At 38.7% G+C, this 22,280-nt stretch overlaps 1 protein-coding gene across 4 annotated transcripts in view; it reads right to left on the bottom strand.

The window, feature by feature from the left end:
- LOC129720723 (fatty acyl-CoA reductase wat) overlaps window positions 1-22,280 on the bottom strand; it is a 95,808-nt gene that overhangs the window by 58,719 nt on the left and 14,809 nt on the right. For 2 of the 4 annotated variants that reach the window (XM_055672358.1, XM_055672356.1), the window contains exon 2: window positions 15,818-16,564. In XM_055672358.1, the coding sequence (XP_055528333.1) occupies window positions 15,818-16,073 (256 nt within the window). In that variant the 5' untranslated portion in view covers window positions 16,074-16,564. Of the gene's footprint in view, window positions 1-15,817; window positions 16,565-16,692; window positions 16,767-20,544; window positions 21,026-22,280 lie in introns of those variants that run through there. The other 2 variants (XM_055672355.1, XM_055672357.1) reach the window with 2 other exon arrangements.

Genomic DNA, 22,280 nt, shown 5'->3' with positions numbered 1-22,280 from the left:
ACATAACAAAATTTGCTAATCCATTTAGAACCATATGGTGGTAGATGTTCAATAAACATTCTATGTAATGAGCAAAAGTCTTATATAGGATCTTTTGGTGTCTTGAAGAATGCAGCCTGCCAGTTTATGCATATTTTTTTCAACAAAATTTGCTATTCTAACTGATTTGTTACCACGGATCACAAACTTCTCAAGTTACCCTACAATCTTGAAAATGCAGTTTGTTCTGAATCTTCTAAAGTATCATCTTCCTTGTTCTACAATAACTTGTCCAAATGGGGACTGTATATAAAATTACTGATAAAAATATTTTAAATTAACAATTTAGTCTTGAAACAAAGTATAGAATTCCTGTTGATTAGAGGATATACACATATTATATACATATTAAATTTGAATGGAACATTTTCAATGTACTCCTAGAAAGTAGTATTTTTATCATCAACTAGCTGACCCGGCAAACTCCGTCCCACCAATTTTTTTAATTAAAATAATTTTGAACATTCTGATTTGATTCCACATACATTCAAAGATTGATCTTGCGATTTGTTTATAGTCTGCAAATACATAACGAACCGGATATTGGATACGTTCAAACTCAAAAGACAAATCGTTTGAAATGATTGGTTCTATCAGAATCAATAATTTTTTTTTTCATAAAAAATCACTATTTAAAAAATCATTAAAAAAATGAGAAATTCAGAAATCGAAAAACAACTATGCAACAAGTTAGATAATCCATTTTTATATGCTCAAACAAAATTTCAGCCAAATCGGTTCAGTAGATGCTGAGAAAAACTTACCAGTGATTAGTGGAGCGTTTGAGAGATCAGACTCTCGGTTTAGGTGGAAAAAGAAATAATGGTCTTTTTGATGAATAAGGAGAAATCTTCCATTCCTGTAAGTATGAAGGAAATTAATCTAGACTTTTATTTGCAGCCGACTGCTTTTGACACAAAGGCTTATTCACAGAAATACCGGTATCTTTACAAAACAGAGATTTCTAACATTTTGGTGGTAAATCAGGAAGATCTGAGGTAAAAATGTTATATAAGATTGGGCTCAAGATACTTCCTTGAGGTACACCAGTTTTAACACCATTTAAGTAGTGACCCTGAAGAATGCGATCAGTCGTATCATTTTTGTGCTGTAAAGAGCAAAACTTAGCTATTCAACCTTTATGCCAAACACTGTCGAATGATTTCGTTATATCTAGAAGAGCAGCTCCAGTGCACAGTAGTCTAAAAAGGCAAAAAGTGAAACTTAATTCCATAGCGCATAACACCTTCATTCTAGGTCGATAGTGGCAATAGAAACAAAATTCCTATCTTCATTGGGTGCAACGTTATAAAGTATATTATATGAAAGTTACTTGAAATTTAGTTTATTGTACTTAACTTTTATTAGTTGTATTTAACAAGAAAATATTGTTCGGCGTTATGCACATAAAATGCACATTTTCCCGATGACAACACTTACAAAGTTATAGCATACTAGTTGAACGTTCCCGGCGATGCTCGGGATCAAAGGTTTCAAAGATAAGAATCATTTTTTTATATTTCATTGCTGCATTAGCTCAACTCATTTCAAAAATATAATTTACATTTACATATACTTCCATCATCACTTTAAGTACTTTAATATTCTGAGAACGCACAGAACGGAAATACCCATATTGGATTGTCTTTTGTGATTTTGGGCTGATTTACAGAAATGGATGTCACCATTTTGGATTTCAAAATGACGTATGGAGTTCCACTTTCGAAAGTATTGAAATTGTTTTCCAAATATCACTTTGGAAGTAGATTCGTTGTTTTGCTTTCGTCTCGATTAGACGCAAATTGTTTATCTCCGTGTGATTCGCAAAATAACAATACACGAGTTATCGTACGGGTGTTTTTTTTTCGATTATTTCTTGTGCTGTGCGATAACAATAGTCTGCAATATATCGGCAGAAACATCTTCTGCACACTGGTAGGGGCAGGCTACCCCGCCAGTGATCTGATACGCAGCTGATATATCAGCAAGAACAATTCTCCCGCACCGCTGTTACCCCGCTAGCAGCACGGACCACCATACGATCGAGCGAGTGGAAGTCAACTACAAGTGGCATCAAGGTCGCGTGTAAGATACGGCCACTGTGTCACAACACGAAGCTGAATCGTCATTGTTTGTTCTGCGGAGACACTCGATTGATCCTACTATCAGCCGTGAGGTCGTGACTTAGACGTTCGGTGAAGTATTCACTTTAGATTTTATCATTATTATTAATATATTACTATCAATATTATTATTATTAATATTATTATTATTGTTATTATTATTATAATTATTATTATTATTATTATTATTAATATTATTACTATTGTTATTAGTATTAGTATTACTGTCTTTTTTTTTATTTTGATCCATTGTAGTTTGAAAAATTGTTTTTAAAATTTAAGATCAACTACTTGTTCCCCCCCCCCACATTCGAATATTTTTCGTTTGTGTGCGGTAGAGCGTAACGCTCCCGCAAAATGGACAACATGCAGGTGCGACTTTTCCTGGATGTGGAAACAAATGGGGAAGAAATTGAAATTTCCCCCAACAGTTCTCCCTTACCTTCCCCTGTACCACCCCCGTTACCTAGCCCCGTACCAAGGGTGCCGGAAATACGGGTAACAGCTTACCCAGATGCCGCCAGCGGTCCCTACGTTGTTTACTTCCGGCCCATAAAAAAACCTTTGAATATAATTCAAATAGGCAAAGACCTGGCAAAACAGTTTTCGGCCGTAACCGAGATTACGAAGGTGAGGCCGAACAAACTGCGAGTTGTCGTGAGTAGCTTGAAGCAAGCAAACGAAATTGCTAGCTACGAGCTCTTTACAAGAGAGTACCGCGTGTACATCCCTGCCAAGGACGTGGAGATCGACGGTGTGGTTACCGAAGGAAGCCTCACGGTCGATGACATTTTGCGTCACGGGGTTGGCTGCTTCAAGAACCCCCTGATTCAAGATGTAAGGATACTGGATGTCAAGCAATTGCATTCAGTATCCATCGAAGAAGGGAAGAAGAAATTCCTCCCTTCGGACTCCTTCCGTGTAACATTCGCCGGATCCGCACTGCCGAACTACATCTCTTTGGACAGGGTTCGTCTGCCTGTACGCCTGTTCGTACCGCGGGTCATGCATTACCAAAACTGCAAGCAGTTAGGTCATACAAGCACCTACTGCTGCAACAAGGCACGCTGCAGCAAGTGCGGAGGCTATCATGCTGAGACCGCTTGCAGTGAGGTTACTGGAAAGTGTCTTTACGGCGAGGGAACTCGGCATGACCTTTCAGCGTGTCCCGCGTACAAACAGCGCGAGGAAAAAAATAAGCGTTTCCTTGAGGAACGATCAAAGCGCTCTTTTGCAGAAATGCTTAAGAGGGCTGAGCCACCCTCGACAGGAAACATCTTTTCCTTTTTGCCAACCGATGAGGATACATCTGACGATCCCGTCGAAGGGTGTTCTAATGCCTTGCCAGAGGGATCTAGGAAGAGGAGAATGCTCAACTCTCCTAATCTTTCTCGCAAAGGTCGTAAGATAACCCCTAGCGGAATAACCAATAAGACAACACAAAAAGGAAGCGGTGAAGAAAAACCGAAACAAGTACCACCCGGTTTTAATTTCAAATCAAACCAGGAGTACCCACCGCTTCCTGGGGCACCAAAAACCCCTCGTGCACCAATTTCTCGATCAGAAGACATAAAAGAAACAGGGTTCATAAAATTCTCTGATATTGTGGACTGGATATTTAAAACTTTCAACATGCCAGATCCCCTTCAAATCATTCTTCTTGCCCTTCTCCCTACAGTGAAAACCTTTTTGAAGTAACTCACAGCAACTTGGCCCCTCATTTCAGCTATCGTATCTTTCGATGACTAATACGTCGAAAGAGATTAGGAATTTTGTCACTGTGTTACAGTGGAACTGCAGAAGTATCATCCCCAAATTCGATTTATTTTCACATTTGATAAACACATACAATTGTGATGCGTTCGCGCTCTGTGAAACTTTTCTCAATTCAAATGGCCAACTTAATTTCCACGATTTCAATATCATTCGTCGAGATCGAGACTCACACGGTGGAGGGGTACTTTTAGGGATCAAAAAGTGCTATTCTTTTTTCCGAACCGACCTCCCCTCGATCGCGAATATTGAAGTCGTTGCCATTCAAACGAATATGAATGGAAAAGACCTATGCCTTGTTTCGTTATATATCTCTCCATCCGCGCGGATTGAACAGAGGCATCTCACTGATATAGCAGAGTTGCTTCCCGCGCCTTTTTTGATATTGGGAGATTTTAATTCTCACTGTTCGCTATGGGGGTCGCTGTACGACGACAACCGATCTTCTTTAATCTGTAACTTGATCGACGACTTCAATGTGACAGTTTTGAATACTGGGGAAGCGACACGTGTACCTAATCCTCCAGCACGTGAAAGCGTGCTTGACCTATCCCTCTGCTCGACATCACTAGCGCTAGATTGCCAGTGGAAAGTAATCAACGATCCCCACGGTAGTGATCATCTTCCAATCGTTATATCAATTGCTAATGGTTCAACTCCCCCGAACCCAATCAATATTTCCTGCGACCTTACACGTAATATTGATTGGGAGCGTTATGAGTCTATTATAGCGGAATCTATCGAGACTCACGAGGAACTTCCTCCGGAGGAAGAATACGCGTTCTTAGCTGGCTTGATAATCGACGCCGCGACTCAAGCTCAGACGAAACCGATACCCGGGGTAACGATTAGACAGCGCCCTCCCAACAAATGGTGGGACAAAGAGTGCTCTGAGCTGTACGCGCGAAGGTCCGCGGCGTATAAGGACTACCGGGAGTACGGCACTGTCAACCTACTTCGAAAGTACGAGGCACTGGGCAGGCAGATGAAGAGCTTAGTAAAGGCGAAAAAACGCGGGTACTGGCGGCGGTTCGTAAACGCGTTGTCGAGGGAAACAGCGATGAGCACTCTTTGGGATACCGCCAGGCGCATGCGGAACCGTGACGTTTCGAATGAAAGTGAGGAGTATTCAGATCGCTGGATACTCGATTTTGCCAAAAAGGTCTGTCCGGACTCTGTACCGGAACAGAAAACCTTTCGCGACGCGTTATTTGTAACTACGAAAGAGCCTCCATTTTCGATGTTGGAATTTTCAATGGCTCTCCTGTCGTGCAACAATAAGGCTCCAGGGTTAGATAGAATAAAATTCAACCTGTTGAAGAATCTACCCGACCCTGCAAAAAGACGCTTGTTGAATTTGTTCAACAAGTTCCTTGAGCTAAATATTGTTCCGCATGACTGGAGGGAGGTTAAAGTCATTGCTATTCGGAAACCCGGGAAACCTGCCTCTGATCACAATTCATATAGGCCGATTGCGATGCTCTCTTGCCTCCGGAAATTAATGGAGAAAATGATCCTCTTACGGTTAGACAAATGGGTCGAAACAAACGGTTTACTTTCAGATACTCAATTTGGCTTTCGCCGGGGCAAAGGGACGAACGATTGCCTAGCGTTGCTTTCTACTTAAATTCAACTCGCATTTGCTCGAAAAGAGCAAATGGCTTCTGCGTTCTTGGATATTAAGGGGGCTTTTGACTCTGTCTCTGTAGAAGTTTTAAGCGCGAAACTTCATTCGCAGGGACTTTCACCAAATTCGAATAACTTTTTGCTCAATTTGTTGTCAGAAAAGCATATGTATTTCTCACATGGCGATTCGACAACTTCCCGAATTAGTTGGATTAATCGCAGCTCTGGTCAGAATATCAGAATGAAAGAATAAAAAAGTTTCCTTTAAAAGTCTAAATATCTTAAGTCAAGCTCTACAATGCTGGAATTAGATAGCAAGGGCCAGTGAATATGGGGCCGTTCAATAATTACGTAAGCAAATAGGGGGGGGGGGGAGGTGGGTTGTGCAATTTTCTTACGCTATCTTACAAGGGAGGAAGGGGGGTGAATTGATTATCTTACGTAAGAAAATCATTGTTAATGCAGCTGTTCAAATAACCATATTTATGAAAGTGTGGACGGTAAATTAATGGACGGTAAGATTAACTCGAATTAAAGACAGAAGAGGAAATGCTGCTTCAGGGTGATAAAACTAAAATAAAAATCTATACATGCTGGCAGTAAGATCTTACTAGGGGGGAGAGGGGCTTTCGAAAAATCTTATGATTTCTTACAAGGGAGGGAGGGGGGGGGGTGTTGTAAAAGTGGAAAACTATGCTTACGTAATTATTGAACGGCCCCTATACAAAATAATTCCCAATCAATCTTGAGAGGGATAAAAACACATTACAAACACACACACACTGTGGACCATATTCACACAACATATTAACGGTAGTAACCAAACGGCTTCCAAGTCTTCCAATGGCACCAGAAGCGGTCTCGTTCAGTTACGAGATGTATTCCAACCACGATGCCTTGACGGTCGACTATGGAAAGATGCTTGATTTATTTTGAAGGGACTTTAACCTTTCGAACGGTCATTCATCCCTAAACGTGCTTATAGCGTCACTCAGAAAAAAGAGGATTGCTAGTCAATGACTCCGCGCGTGGAGCTATTTCGTCGACCTTTTTTGATGTCTGTGTTAGGGAATAAGCAAATTGCATGGAAAACGTATGTGGATATTTAACCTTGAAACTTTTTCGTAATTTTCACCATGTAATAAGAAAAAGTTGGGAATAATTCTAGTCTATTTCAGTTATCCAAAGGCTTTAATATATTATCAAAATCGGTATAGTTTTTCAAGAGCTAATATCAGTTTTCACAGAATGTACCCCAGTATAGTGCAGAAAGACGTAGTCCTACGTTGAAAAATGAATTCCTTCAACTTTGTTTTCCACAACACTTCAGACTAACTTCTGAGTTCTGAGAGTCACCCGAAGTATGCGGACAATTGTTTCAATTTTTGGACCCGAAAACAATTAGAAATTCAATGCAGTAATAGAAAAATCCCTGGCTATTTTTCAAGTCAACATCTTGAATTTCAAAATGACCGTAGATGGTGCCATTTTAAATTTTTTCTATGTCATCACTTTATTTCCAGAGAGTTACTTGATTAGTGTTGGATAAAAGTTATTGTTATCGACCACTCTCGAAAGGCAACAATGCAAGTAATGTAGGAATCTGCCTTATGTGGTTCCATGTCAACCTTGCGGTTGTGGCTTTGCATACATCCCTTCTGTTATTGTAAATAGGTCCTCCCTTTGTTAGGTTTTGTCTTAATCCAGTTTCAGTCAACGCAACACCAAATGTTGCGGCTTGAAACGGCAATGAGGATCCCCAGGGCTCATGTTTAAGCCCTCTCTTATATGATTTTTACGTCAATGACATCGATAAATGTATTGCAAATTCATGCACGCTACGGCAACTTGCAGACGATAGCGTTGTATCCATTACTGGAAGCGAGGCTAACGATCTGCAAGGACCATTGCAAGATACCTTAGACAATTTGTCTGAATGGGCTCTTAAGCTGGGTATCGAATTCTCTCCGGAGAAAACTGAGCTGGTCGTTTTTTCTAGGAAGCATAACCCAGCTCAGCTGCAGCTCCTACTAACGGGTAAAACAATCACTCAGGTTTTAGTCGCTAAATATCTCGGGGTCTGGTTCGACTCTAAATGCACCTGGGCTTGCCATATTAGGTATCTGACACGAAAATGCCAACAGAGGATTAATTTTCTTTGTACGATTACCGGAACCTGGTGGGGAGCCCACCCAGGAGACCTTCTAAGGCTTTACCAAACAACGATATTGTCTGTAATTGAGTACGGGTGTTTCTGCTTCCGCTCCGCAGCAAACACACATTTGATCAAACTGGAACGAATACAATATCGTTGTTTGCGTATTGCCTTAGGTTGCATGCAGTCGACCCATACGATGAGTCTTGAAGTGCTAGCGGGTATTCTTCCGTTGAAACATCGTTTTTGGAATCTCTCTTACCGGCTGCTAATCCGATGCACAGTTATGAACCCATTAGTAATTGAAAATTTCGAGAGGTTGGTCGACCTTCAATCTCAATCCAGATTTATGACTTTATATTTTGACTATATGGCTCAAGATATTAATCCTTCTTCATACGATTCCTCCAATGTCGCACTTTTAGATACTTCTAATAATGCTATGTTCTTCGACACCACCATGAAACAAGACATATCTGGTATCCCGGATCAATTGCGACCCCAAGAGATCCCTAAAATTTTTTCCAATAAGTTTAAACATGTTAGTTATTATAAAAGGTTTTACACTGACGGATCTAATCTAGATGAGTCCACTGGCTTCGGTGTTTTCCACGAAAATTTTACCGCCTCCTACAAGCTCGATGCTCCTGCTTCCGTGTGCGTCGCAGAACTTGCTGCCATTCAGTACTCTCTTGGGATCATCGAAACCCTGCCCATAGACCACTACTTCATCTTCACAGACAGTCTCAGTGCCATTGAGGCTCTGCGGTCGATGAAGACTGTGAAGCACACCCCGTACTTCCTGGGGAAAATACGGCGGTTTTTAAGTGCTTTAACAGATAAAAATTACCGAGTTACCTTAGCGTGGGTCCCTTCTCATTGTTCCATTCCGGGCAATGAAAAGGCTGACGCTTTAGCTAAGGTGGGTGCGATTGATGGCGATATTTATGTAAGACCAATTGCTTATGATGAATTTTATAGCATTTTGCGTCAGAGAACACTCAACAGTTGGCAATTATCATGGAACTCAGATGAACTGGGACGGTGGCTACATTCCATTTGTTGGATGTAGGTCGGGACTTCATGCGCGTGATGTCCAGACTTATGTCCAATCACTATACGTTAAACACGCATCTCTTTCGTATAGGGCTTGTAGACAGTAATCACTGCGTTTGTGGCGATGGCTACCATGACATCGAGCATGTTGTTTGGTCGTGTACCGAATACTGTGGTGTTAGGTCTGAGCTTATAGATTCCCTTCGGGCCCGAGGAAAACAACCGAACGTACCCGTTAGAGACATTCTGGGAAGTGGTGATCTCCAGTACATGACACAGCTATACGGGTTCATAAAAAATGCTGGCATTAAAATTTGATTTCTTTTATCTATCTGCTAGAATACAATTTCTGTCACAAACTGAAAGAGAATGATACACCCGGCTGGAGACACTAAAACGAAGACTCGGCATCTCTATGTTTACGCAGACACCTCAGACCAAAACTGCTCAAACAGAACATCACTGGTTAACCACGTACAAATGAATACATTCTGTAATATAAAATAGTTAAAAACAAAATTGTAACATCCCTCCTCTCACCTTAAATCCCCACTAGCTCGTAGTCGGCCGCGAGAATAAAAAAAGGCCTCCCTCTTTTCCCTGCTAATTTAGAATTTAAAAAAAAATGTACTTGGCTCAGTTAAACATAAATTGTATCGTGCCGTGTCAAATAAACTATTTAAAAACTCAATCACTTTGGAAGTCTTAAATTTGCATGTTTCACGTAGTTTTGTGAATAATATCTCAAGTTTTAATAATCAGATACTTATTATTTTTCCTCAAATGTCTTTCCTGAACGTTAACAAACATTTTAATGAAAAAAGAATCACATGTCATCGCTTTGAAATTAGATTTAGGGGTAAATTCAGCATAAAAAGTCATAATTTTGCATGTTTTACGTAATTTTGTGAATAGAATCTCAAGTTTTAGTAATCAGATACTTATTATTTTTCTTCAAATGTCTTTCCTAAACGTTAACAAACATTTTAATGAAAAAAATCACATATCATCGTTTTAAGTTTTGATTTAGAGGCAAATTCAGCATGAAAACTCATATTTTTGCTTGTTTTTCGTAGTTTTGTGAAAAAAAATCTCAAGTTTTAGTAATCAGATACTTTTTATTTTTCCTCGAATGTCTTTCCTGAACGTTAACAAACATTTTTATGTAAAAAAAAAACCACATGTCACCGCTTATTTTTTTGATTTAGAACGATGTAAAATGATGGTGGTGACTGCACACCACTGAGACGGAGGTAATAACATCAATAAGCTCAAGCGTTACGGAATTCCATTTTTATATAGTAGATTTTAGCTTATTTTTTCGGCAACTTTGAGAACGTATAGGATAAAAAGAGGTAAGTGGAGTCATCATGTCAATACTCTGTCTTAAACTTTAGTTTAAGTACTATAAACTGTTGTAGGCTACACTCATCCTTATTCACCCATATAAGAGTACGGCGTGCATACGTTACAATAGATTTTCATATATTGTATAAAAAATACTAATTTTATTGTGTTAAGAGATAAAGAGATGTTTCATGTGGCAAAGTTTCAAAACTTGTAAAAATACGAATTTTTGCTAAATAAATATTATTTCAATCTTCATTGTGGTCCCTGTGGTTCTGTGGTTAGCGATGTCGGTCGGCTAGCTCTCCCACACGGTTGTGATATTGGGTTCGATTCCCGATCGAGTCGAGGATCTGTTCGAGCTGAAAATTTTCTCGACTCAGCACTGGGGCACGGTGTATCGTTGTACTTATCCTACACATGCAACATGTGCCAAAAACAATATCGATAACGAATTCTCTCAACTAATCTGATTGATCGAGACCGCTATTAGCCCCAAGGCTAAGCGTGCGATATTGTTTTTTTTTCAATCTTCATTGGGTAAAGAGTTACAAAGTATTTCATATAAAAATTATTTACAATTTATTTGTCAATACTTTTCGCTCGAAGTAGTCGCTCGAAGCTAACCGTGGCGAATTAAGTGGTTATAGGGGGGCTCCGTAGCCGCAAGGTTACAGAGTCCACTTTGGTAAGCTGGTGGTCGTGGGTTCGAATCTTAGTAGAATCAGGCCAATTGGTTGTCGAAGGACTTTAGCATGGGTTTATTCTCAGGCTCCTCACCACGTACCCTTCCTTCAATCTGAATTCTACAGTACCCCTGTTGACTCTCCTTCTAACAAAAATAAGTCCCTATTATAATAAAACTGGTGTGAGTAACGTATGAAAGTTCTCTACAGGGAATTGTAATAGGCGATATTGTTAGGATGAACAGAGGCTCGGTATAGTAGAGCAGTAAGCTTGAAACGGAAAGGTAAAATTTACACACAAGCACGGATATGAAAGATAAGCGTATCGCTTACTTCAATAGTGATACTGCCAATCATATGAAGTGCGGAGTACAGAAAACACTTGGGCAATATCACAATAGATCTAAGCTCTGGTCGCAGTGATGAGTCCACACAGAAAAAAAAGTGGTTGTAGAAGTAGTTGGTAGCTTAACTTCTTTAATTTATCGGTATTGAATTGAGCAGAATGAGCGGGAGCGTTGTCTTAGTGAAAGAGCACTGGTTTCTTCGCAACGTGCGCCGTTTCGCCTTGATTCCAACGTCCAATCATACCAATAATGTGCAGTAGAATTGTTTATTTTTTCTGTTACCATTTTTAAGGTAAGCGATGAATATTTTGCTTTGCGAATCCTACAAAATACCGGCCTATGCTTTATCGGCTAATTGTTGTGTTTTAGACCTTTGGGAGGACTTTCACCAAGCAAGAGCTGCTCTGCCAACTACCGAATTAACTCAGAAGTATAGTGGTGGATCAATTATCCATCGTTTCTACGAATTGCCTCGAAAAATCCTTTTTAATGCGTGTAATCTATGTCAGATTCTTCGTCGAAAGCTTGACACGTTGGTTCTTTTGATCAATCGTTAAGAAGCCTGGCACGTATGGAGCACTCAGTTCATTCATGTGTAAACATTCATGAATGATATGACCAACGGGTTCCTTTGAGATAATTCTGGTTTTAAGTAGTTCCCTCACTCCTACTTTGCGGTCATTTATTTCAGCGTGACTATCTCATTTGACGCCTCATTTGGAGCATCGGTTGTAGGGTTAATGGTGGAATTAGGCAAACCAAAAATTTTTTCATCAGGAAGAAATGCTTGGTCAAAACACGAAATTCATCTTTCTCCCTGGTAATCAAAAAACGGCGATTATGGGCATCAAAATTCAAAGGAACTGGTAAACAGCTATAATCGTTCATTTTTTCCTGCCCGTGTTGACGTGTTGACCATTGATGTGCAACGCCCTTTTTGTGTCAGGCTAAAGACTTTTCAGCCCATGTAGTACCTACACGACCAATGTTATTTTTTATGAAACATCATGCATTTAAAAGGTTTTCAATAACAATAATGGTATGAAAATTGAACACTGAATTTATTCAGTATATTTTAATTTTATATTTTTTCAGGGTTGTACAAAGTTAGGTTACATCAAAAATAATATAAAAAATAAACGGGATAAAATTGAGCACTGGTTCGGGATTAAAACTTGTTCAAAGTCATTTAAAAAAATGAAATGAACATGAAAAATGTTAAACAATAGAATAGTTGAAACCGCTAAGCTGATAAGTATGCCTATTACCCTTCGGTAATGATAACCAAATAATTCTATGTTAACTGGCGTCTTACACTAATCACTGAAGGATGTTAAACGACTAAAATAGAATTAATAAAAGTTACACAAAATATCAACACAGATTAGCGAAATAAACGAACACGCTTATCGGTTCGTGATCGCTCCTGCTGTGATCATCATGCGTTCAATTCCTTTTGCGGTAGAAAGAAAATGGATGGAAAAACTACTAGCGGTCAACGGCTTGGCTGCTGTGTGATGGTATTGGCGTGTTTTATGTAAAACTTCACGCTTCTCGAACATGTTTTATTGTGTTTTGTGCAATGGCAAATACGATCGCTGAGTAAATGAAACCTCCCAATCGAGCCACTTTAAATTTCATGATATGTATCTGAGCACACAAGGTCGTTAGTTTTGTTCGTAAAATATTATTTTCGGGTGTATTTGGATTGAAAACAAGGAAGAGTATCTGCGTAGGTAAGACAAAACCGTTTATATTCATTATGATTTAAACAGTTTATTTTCAGCATTGTTGTGTCTAAAGATGTATTGCCCTTGAACTATTTTAATATCGCACGCTATCCTGTGGGGCTAAAGGTGGTCTGGATCAAATTAGTAAATTAGTTGAGAGAATTCGTTATCGATATTGTTTTTGGAACATTTTGCATGATGTAGGATAAGTACAACAATACACCGTGTCCCAGTGCTGAGTCGAGAAAAAAATCCAGCTCGAAAAGATCCTCGACCTGATCGGGAATCGAACCCGATATCACAACTGTGTGGAAAAGCTAGCCGCCCGACATCGCTAATCACAGAGCCTATTTATATGTCATAAATAAAACACTTCAGGTGTGAATTAGCTCTACCAGTGTAAAAAATAAAACCTCTGTGAAGTTTGTTTGCTTGAAACAGTGTACTAGAGGCAAAAAACAATAAGTAGTTTATTAATGATTCTGGAGTTTGGAACGTCTCATATGCAACTAGCTCAACGTCTCATATACAAAGCGATTTCAAAAACAAATGTCACCATTCTGTGTGGAATTTTCGCGCACTGCAGTCTTCAATTTACTATACAGCTTCGCGCAATGTAGCGACACTATTTCGTCACTGTGCACTGAAGACGGGCGTATTTTTTCTAACGTAATAACGAAAACCTAATAAATCAAATGCCTAAAGTAGAAACAGGTTCCGCTCCGATGACACGAGACGCAATTCCGCTCACTTCACGAAATTGTATATACCTATTGCTTTTTTTGCAAGAGCTGTCCTACCTGATGTTCTCGTCCTGATAAATTAGGCTACTATTTTGTGACTGGCTTCAGTAAGAATTGATAATCATACATGATGATAGAGAATGATCGTATCTTGAGCAAAACTACTAGAGCTTGCAATATACATAGACCGTCTCGGAAAGTAATAACAAATTCTTTGTTTTGTATTCAGTTAAATTCAGTTAAATTAAACATTCCATATGGTTATCGAAACAGGGGGAGATATTTCACTAAAAAACGTCACACCATTGTGCAAACATGTTTTTCTCTGTTAAGGAGTTGTTTTTGAGGACATTGGCAAATGAAATGAATGTAGGTAAGCAAGTTCTGCACGAAATAGACGCAAAAAGGATCGGTTGTCCCAAAGTTAGAAACTAAGATTATCAATAATATTACGAAGCAAATAGGGATATCCAATAAGCGTGACAGTCATTTAAAGAACAAACACAACTTGTCTTTGATGTCATTTTGATTAGAATACAGTCATACCTCGATATAAGGCAACTTTATTTTTATTTTCGTTACGTTATATCGAGTTACGTTATATCGAAGCAAAAAAAATTTTTTTTTAAATTTATGCAAGAATGTTAATGGTTACTCAAAGAAGCGCGAAAACCTATTTTCCATAACCTATCAGTATTTTTAAACCTTTCTTATGCCCATTTAGAAATATTTTCAGAAGCAAAAATAAATATTTTTTTCAATTGATACAAGAGTTTATCAAAGATGCGTGAAAACCTATTTCCCATCACCTATCAGTATTTTTAAACCATTCTTATGCCCATTCAGGACAACTTTCAACAAGCAAAATTTTTTTTTTAATTGATGCAAGACTGTTGGTGGTTACTCACAGATGCGCGAAAACCTATTTTCCATCACCTATCAATATTTATAAACCTTTCTTATGCCCATTTAGAGAAACTTTCAACAAGCAAAAAAAAATTTTTTTTTTAATTGATGCAAGACTGTGAATTGTTACTGAAGGATGCGTTAAAACTTGTTTCCAATCACTTATTAGTATTTTTATACCTTCCTTATGCCCATTTTGGACAATTTTCGCATTGGTTTCATTAGTTTCAAAACTAACCACAAAAATTTTATGGAGCAATTTGTAGCCCAAAAACAGTTGCTGTATCATTCATTTTCAATTTCAATACATTTTAAAAAGTTACGTTATATCGAGGTAAAAGTTACGTTATATCGAGGTTGCCTTATATCGAGGTATGACTGTAATAGTTTTGGAGTTGTGATTTTTGTTCCTTAGGAAAATAAACATGATCATTCAGAATTGCAATTATCCATGGTATCCAACATGCCAAGCCTACAGTAGAACAGAATCTTGTCTGTGAAAAAAGTTTTCGATCCAGTCTTTGCTTGTTTTATGTCACATTTCCATCTTTTTTACCCAGCCAAGAAGTAGAAAAATGTTATCTGATAGTTTAAAGAGTGCGTTAACATATTTTTCAGCAAATTTAATTGCAGAAACACCGGAAGCATATGCAAACATCCACTTAGCACATCAAAAATACAATTGCGCATTTGTTTGTTAACTGCCTTTCGATAGCTGTTTCCGGTTTTACTTCGCGTATATATGTAAAAAAAATATTACGTCCTTTGTACATGAGTCAATTTGTGATAAACAAAAACTCTTGTTTGCTTTTAGCCGGCACAATGACTTGCGGTTTTTAAGCATCAAGTCAAGCATATCGTGAACCTGTCGAACAACAAGGGATTAAATTCGGTCTCGAATTAAGATCAGGTTTGTGTCAAACTGCATGACGAGTCATATTTTTCTTATCCCATATAATTATTTCATATAAGCTAAGACCAAAAAAGCATTGGCATGTGCTGCATAACTTTGACATCCATAAGTAGAATTTTTTATCAAGATAATAATCAAAATTAAACAGACATATTATTAATAATAAATGATGGGTTGTTCTATTGCTCAATCAAAAACATTAATCCACCTCAAGATTTCTTTTAAATCGTCGATTCGACAAGTTGCAAAAAATGCACCCTGTGATTGGCGTACTTTTGATCCGTTATCCGCCAAAAATTGAACATCAATCACCGTGGAATCTGACACACGACAAGAGCTGCAGCAAAGCAAGACAAAGAAAAACAATACTCACTTTTCCCCAGGAACCCGGTTCCGCCGGTGATGAACACATTGCACCGGTCGTAAAACTGTTGGATTTCCGTCAGTTTCCGGTCAACTTGGTCCGAACTGGCGTCGGTGGTCTCGACGGTGGGAATGATCATCGGGGCACTGCTGCCCCCGCCGCCACCACCACCGCCTCCACCGCAACCATCTTGGCTGGTTCGCAGTTCAGCTGCATCCAGCGGAGCGGACTGATTCAGCACATCTTGGAACGTGGCTACGGTCATTGCGTATCGTAGCGTGTGTTTATTTTTTCGCAAATTCTCTTTCTTTCACTTCGTGGACTTCGCGGTACACTACTAGATGACTGCCACACCGGTGCGGGAAAGGTCAAACACACGATCCACGACTAAGTGGCTAGCAATATTTTGGGCTTTCGAGACGTCTTCTGCAACGCTGCTGACACTGGCTTTGCCTGTTTGATGGTGGTTACGCGTTAGCTGATTCGGTTCACCTGTCTGACCCACTGACTGCAATTTTCGACGGTTTTTACACTTGACTGTTGTCTAACATTTTTTTTTATTTCATCACTAAACGTTAGTGAGTTTTTGTTGTAACATTAACGGTTATTATTTTTTCATTCTTATATTTCACACGACTATTATTGCACTAAGTTGTGAAATCTCGATCGCCGAAGAGAGCTCTAACACGGCACGAAAGTACGTTGAGCCGCTGCTGGTGAGATGAGAGGCAGAGGCTCCGAATTGCTTTGGAATTGCTGTGAAAGATAAATTAAACAAAGTTAAATGCATAAAATGGTGATAGAGATGACGGGGAGAGATATTGTTCAACGCTAATGTTGGGTAATCAATCTGTCTGTCAGGTCAGGTCTAGTTTCATACGCACGGGTTGTGTGTAGGATCTTTTAATTTATCTTGTAATGGATACGGAACTGCTTGAAGCGAATTTCTTTTCACAGTGTTCAACAGCAGATCAAACAGCTGAGCTGAGTTGAGCTGAGTATGCAGATGTCAATAGTTTTCACGGTGGTAGTGTGACTGTGGGCTGGTCATTTTTACGTAACCGCTACGGTATAATTTTTGCAGTGCTATTTGACCGACAGGAATGGATGGATTGCGAGCTGAGGTCGTCCCAGAGTGCGGTCCGATTACTTAAGCAAAGTGTGTATAAGTGTGTTCGTCGGCCTTTTTGAGGTGAAGTAAAAATATTTCTATATGGTTTAGTGGACAAAAAAGTGTAAAGAGGGCAAGCTGGTTTCTGCCTTCATTAGCGTGTGTGTAGATAAGCTTTGTGAAAGGTGATGCGATCTTGATTCGATTTGTTTTGGTTGCGTTTAGAGTCACCTAGCTAATTGCCTGCTGGTGATCTTGAAACGAGTGTGGTAAATTTGAATTGGTGCAGCGATGTGGCTTGGCGTCGATCGAGTGGCACGACGATAAAAGGGATTTTTAGGCCAGCGTTTCCAAACCCAGTAGAGTGGAATTTTCAGTGGTGTGGATTGAGTTGGCTATTCTTGTGTGTGCATTTTTCTGTCCATAGTAACTTTTGATACTGGTGAATAATTGAAATTTAAGAAACCTTTTGACCATTAGCATGTTATTTTTCTTTGTATTGTGTTGACTTCCAACCAGTTGATAACGAGCTTTGCTAATATAAAGCGATTCACAAAATACGACTAAAAAAATTATATTGCAGCCGAACTCGTTTGTACAGACGTCTAAAAATAATATTACTCAGGCATTTATGCAATTCTGTTCTAAAACATGCAGCTTTGCGAAGACCTGTTTTCAGATTTCGAAAGAAAAAAACACACACTTTTGGAGCTAAAAAACAAACTAAATCAAACCGCGGACTTGTGCATGCCATGACCGGTTTTTCAAACAATAAATAGCGTGCCCAAAACATTTTAGGAGGTAACAAACGCCAAATAATATGCTTTTGGAGACCGCTTTATTTTATTAAAGAGCAGCCGAATATTTCTGAATTTATTCCGACAGCGATATATGTATTAAATGACAGTGCAAATACTCATATTTATTTTGCACTGAATCTTCAAGGTTCAACGGTTCAAAATGGTGCCATTGTTGAAATATCAAAAATCATACATAGAAGCCAAGGCAAAAAATTGTTGCACTGTGTAATCAATGAAATGTGTATTAAGGATTAGTCTGATATAAAAAGGTACATCTTTGAAGTAGGAAATGTTAGAAAACAAAAAATGTTCTCAGTAGTTTTTTTTTGTGACAAGATTATCTGCAACTTTGCCGAAGACACCATTTCTCTAAAGTGTAACACTGAAAACTTAGGTTATGTAGCACCGAAAGGTTGGAAATTGAGATTAAAATGGAAAACAGAAAGAAAATAAATATTCAAACTGGGATTTACAAGACGCCAGCAGACTAAAAATGATTAAATTTATTTGAAAATTACTGAAATTCATCAAAATGTCAATGTATATAGGGAAACAATTAAAACTGTTTAAATAGTGCAAAATTAAAAGGGGGCATTAAAAGACGAAAAAAAAAACACTTGACCATTGAGGAAAAATGGTATACATTCATCAGGGCGCGTCACCGTTTATGGTTTAAACCAAAAAAAAAAAAAATGTAAAAAAAGAGCGCTCAGAGAAAGAGAATGAAAATAGCTCGTCAAATCACATACGAACTTTCAGATTTTCAACATAATATGCAAAGTGAAGGTCATAAAGTTTCCTAAGGCAAATAAACACACAAAATTTACAGAATAAATTTCGATGTTTAACCCTCTAGTGCCCAACCCTAGTAACAATATTGGTTTTATCAAAGTTTTATAGCCCTCAAGAAAGCCAAAACAGTGCTATAAAACTTTGATAAAACCCGTTTTGTTACTTGGGAATGCCGCCTTTTGGCGGGCTTAGTCGAAGTTCAGAAAAGCTTCAATAAATGGTTCAAAGGTATTTTACCGAAGTCCGTCTAGAATTTAACTTGGGCACTGGGGGGTTAATTGTAAAACTTTTTAGCCATGTTTTGATTGAAGCATGAGCTGCGTTTACGCGAGGGATACGTGTCGCATAAAAAGGCGTAAATTTGCAAATCCACGTAAGTTCTGAAATCCATGTTAAAACATACTGCGTAAACTCTGGAATATGCGTTAAATGTTTGATTTGTTCAATACTTTCCATGATGTCTGCTAAATACTTTCTACATGCTATCTAAAGTAAAAAAGCGGAAATTGACAAAAAAGTCAAAAAATTCTGCAATTTGATTTTGGAAATTGAACCAGCACTCTGAGTAAACGATTCGCCAACTAAACAAAGGTTAAAAACATACTTCTTGTATTGAAATCTCGTAAATTTCGAAATCCGCGTAAACACCGTATGTTTAGTATACAGAGCACAACTTTAATTGTTGTTTGATAAATTTTAACCTTTTAATAAATTATTAAAAAAAAAATAATTTTCATAGTTCAGATAGTCTTCTGTTATAAAAAGAATTTTCGGAGTGTCAACCGTTAGTCTCGAATTCAGTGTTGCGAAATTTCTATACAGACTAATGAAAATGATACAACAGCAGTTTCACTCTCACTCTCTTCAAACTGATATTGAGTTTCACTCGTGTCAATTATCAGTCAATAATCATGTCAGTGATATAAATGATATATCTTAATGTTTATCGAAATTATTAGATCTGAGCCAATCCATTGCATTACAACTGTCAACTGATTGGAGCTGAAAGCAATTATCACTCTCAGCTCGTTCGTATTGATACTGATATTCGTAGCTCTCAGTGTCAACTGAGAATCTATCACTGACAGTGAAAATTTGCAACCCTGATCTCGATTCGATTTACCATTTTGCTGATGCTGATAAATAAAAAAAAGTCTTTTTAATAGATATTTCTATGAGTTTCATTTTTTGAATATCAAGAAAAGGTTGAAAATGTCAGGGAATAGCAATACCCGTGCCACTTTAAAAATAATTAACATGGAAATTATAATAATCGTTTACTGATTTAAACTTATATACCGCTAATTTGTAATCATGGAAATCGCATACTCAACTTGTTTTAATTCAAAACAAATGTTCATTTTATTTTTGTGTTGTAAAATCTTACTTTCGTACGAATTTTCAAAATTTAACCGTTTATTTGTGCTGTTGAAAACAGTTTATAAATATGAAGATGCATTCGAGTATATGCTCATTTGTGGTTCACGATCAGATATTTATCAATTCATTATTATTGAAATTGAAAACCGGTTTACTGAATGTTTATCAGTTAGATTTCACTGATTTTAGATGTATTCACACACAAATCATTGGTAGGAAAGAGTTTCGTTCTCACTGTTACTTTTTAAGCAGTTGTATTTTTCCTTATTTTCATCGAAGAGATAACAAATGCCCTTTTTCATAAGAGTCCAATAATGTTACAACTTTTGTATGATAAAATTCAAAATATTAAAACTTTTAAAATAAAATTAACAGTGCTTCATTGAGCTCAAATGCCAGAAAAAACATCAGGGCGCCAGTGTGTAGTAGTAGTTGATGTAGATTTAGGTATCCGTTTTCGTCTAACACACACATGTTGTCTCATTTATTCATTAAAATTTGTCTCCGGCCTTCAAAAAGTCGAATCACTGCATCCTATCACGCACTAATCCCCCCTCTGCTGCCCATTCGTAAGCAAAACCAAAACATGCTGCAGCTTATCAGTCGTCCACAGTGTATTTTCCGTAAATTTAACTAACTGGCTACTTCCTTACATTTGGTTGGTATTTTGTTTTTCGGCCCGCACTGTGCCACCACTTCTTCCTCACTGCACTTGTCACTTTAATCTTCGAAACCACAGTCGAATAACCGTTTAGATATGGTCCACCAAACGGTAACACTGGGGCTGCCGCGTTCTGATTTGGGGAGGGAAAGATTGCGCGCACGTGAGAACCAACTGGTTAGGACCACAGACAGAGTCTAATTGATATGTCACGAACTGGTGTGGCTTGCTTGCCTCGCCGCTAGATACCGACTGCCTAGAATGACATGGGTAGCACCGGATCTTATATGATATGGTACGGTCCGTGGGGCACTCGGTGAAGCACTGCGACAACGGAAGTCCGATTCAGCTGTGTGTTACGCGCGGCTTCTTCGTTTACCGAGAAGGAGGCGACGGGTTGTTGGACGTGAAACAGGGTAATACCCAGAGACGGAACGGGTCAACAGAAAGAGATCCGATCTGGTCGGCTCGGCAGCTGGTCACTAACTGATGAAGTGCTTGGATAGCTGCAATAATATCCGAATCTCGTGTGGCCAAACTCAGCCAAAGCTTATCGCGTCGCGCATTGAGTGTTGTCATTTTCCTCTTAATTAAATTCAATTATCGACTTATACGGGCTTGTCTGTTCGTGGGGTGTGAGTGAGAGGGAGAGTACCAACCGGATGGATCTGACAGTGTTTGGTAGCCAATCGATCGCCGAAAAGGCAGATAAAAAGCAAACTCGCGAAGATTGGTGAGACCTTTGGGGATCTCATGAGACTCCATCACCTGTGGCAGAGAGTGAGCTCCTTGCGGTCCTCGTGGAGTTCGCCCAGCTGATCGACAGAGCATACGAGTTTCAAAATACATCCATATGTTTTGCGTTGAAAGCATTACGAAGCAGGTTTTTTTCTCTCTCGAAGAACGAAGAAACTGGGTAAGAGCTGACAGTTGCCGGTCGGGAAATGGTACGAGTGATTTCAATTTCTAAACAAACTGAGATGACTGTGGTGTGAATGACGAAGAGGGATTTCGGGATGGTTGTTGATGTGCGGGTGTTGCGTGATTGGAATGTTTGAATCGATGAATGAAGTCGCCCAGTGCTCCATTCACTTGCATAGTAATCCGGTATATATGGTAGAGTAGAGTTGGGAACTGGTTTAAGCCGAACGGAACTATTTTGATTCGATGAATAAGCATCTCGGATGACAGAGCTGACGAGTTTTCCATTTCTTTTGTTGCATACTTTTACTCTGGCCAATGAAAGCGCGTTAACGCCTGCCGATAGTGCCTATTTCAGGCTCTCGTTCTCTCTTTTCATCTTAGATCGTCTCTGTGTTTTCGTTGATGCATGCAGCGGCCGCGCATATTTTATTGCTTTGTAACTGAATTATACTTCCATTATGCCTCTTTTACTTCGTTACAGCTCAGAGAGTGTGATGGACCTAATTCATACTTCCGCCGGTGCATAACTTCAGCGCGATTCGATCGTTAGAGGAACACCATGTAGGCATAAATTTAAGTGTCGAATTAACAAGTTGCAGGATTTTATTACTCCACATACCTACATATCAATGTTTGCGGTTTTCGGTTAAGATCGATATGCGCTGTATTAAGTTATAGGAAATTTATTGACCGAAGTATCGGATTCATTAGTCTGTAATTTCTTCATCACTGTCTTTTGAAGATATAACTGTGATTGTAATTGTACCGCAATGTCGACCAACAGACAATTTTTCCTGATTTATG

Source organism: Wyeomyia smithii, chromosome 2 (assembly GCF_029784165.1).
Source record: "Wyeomyia smithii strain HCP4-BCI-WySm-NY-G18 chromosome 2, ASM2978416v1, whole genome shotgun sequence".
Classification (NCBI taxonomy): domain Eukaryota; kingdom Metazoa; phylum Arthropoda; class Insecta; order Diptera; family Culicidae; genus Wyeomyia; species Wyeomyia smithii.
The sequence above is the reverse complement of the archived record's forward strand: the minus strand, read 5'-3'. Positions and strand labels throughout refer to the sequence as shown.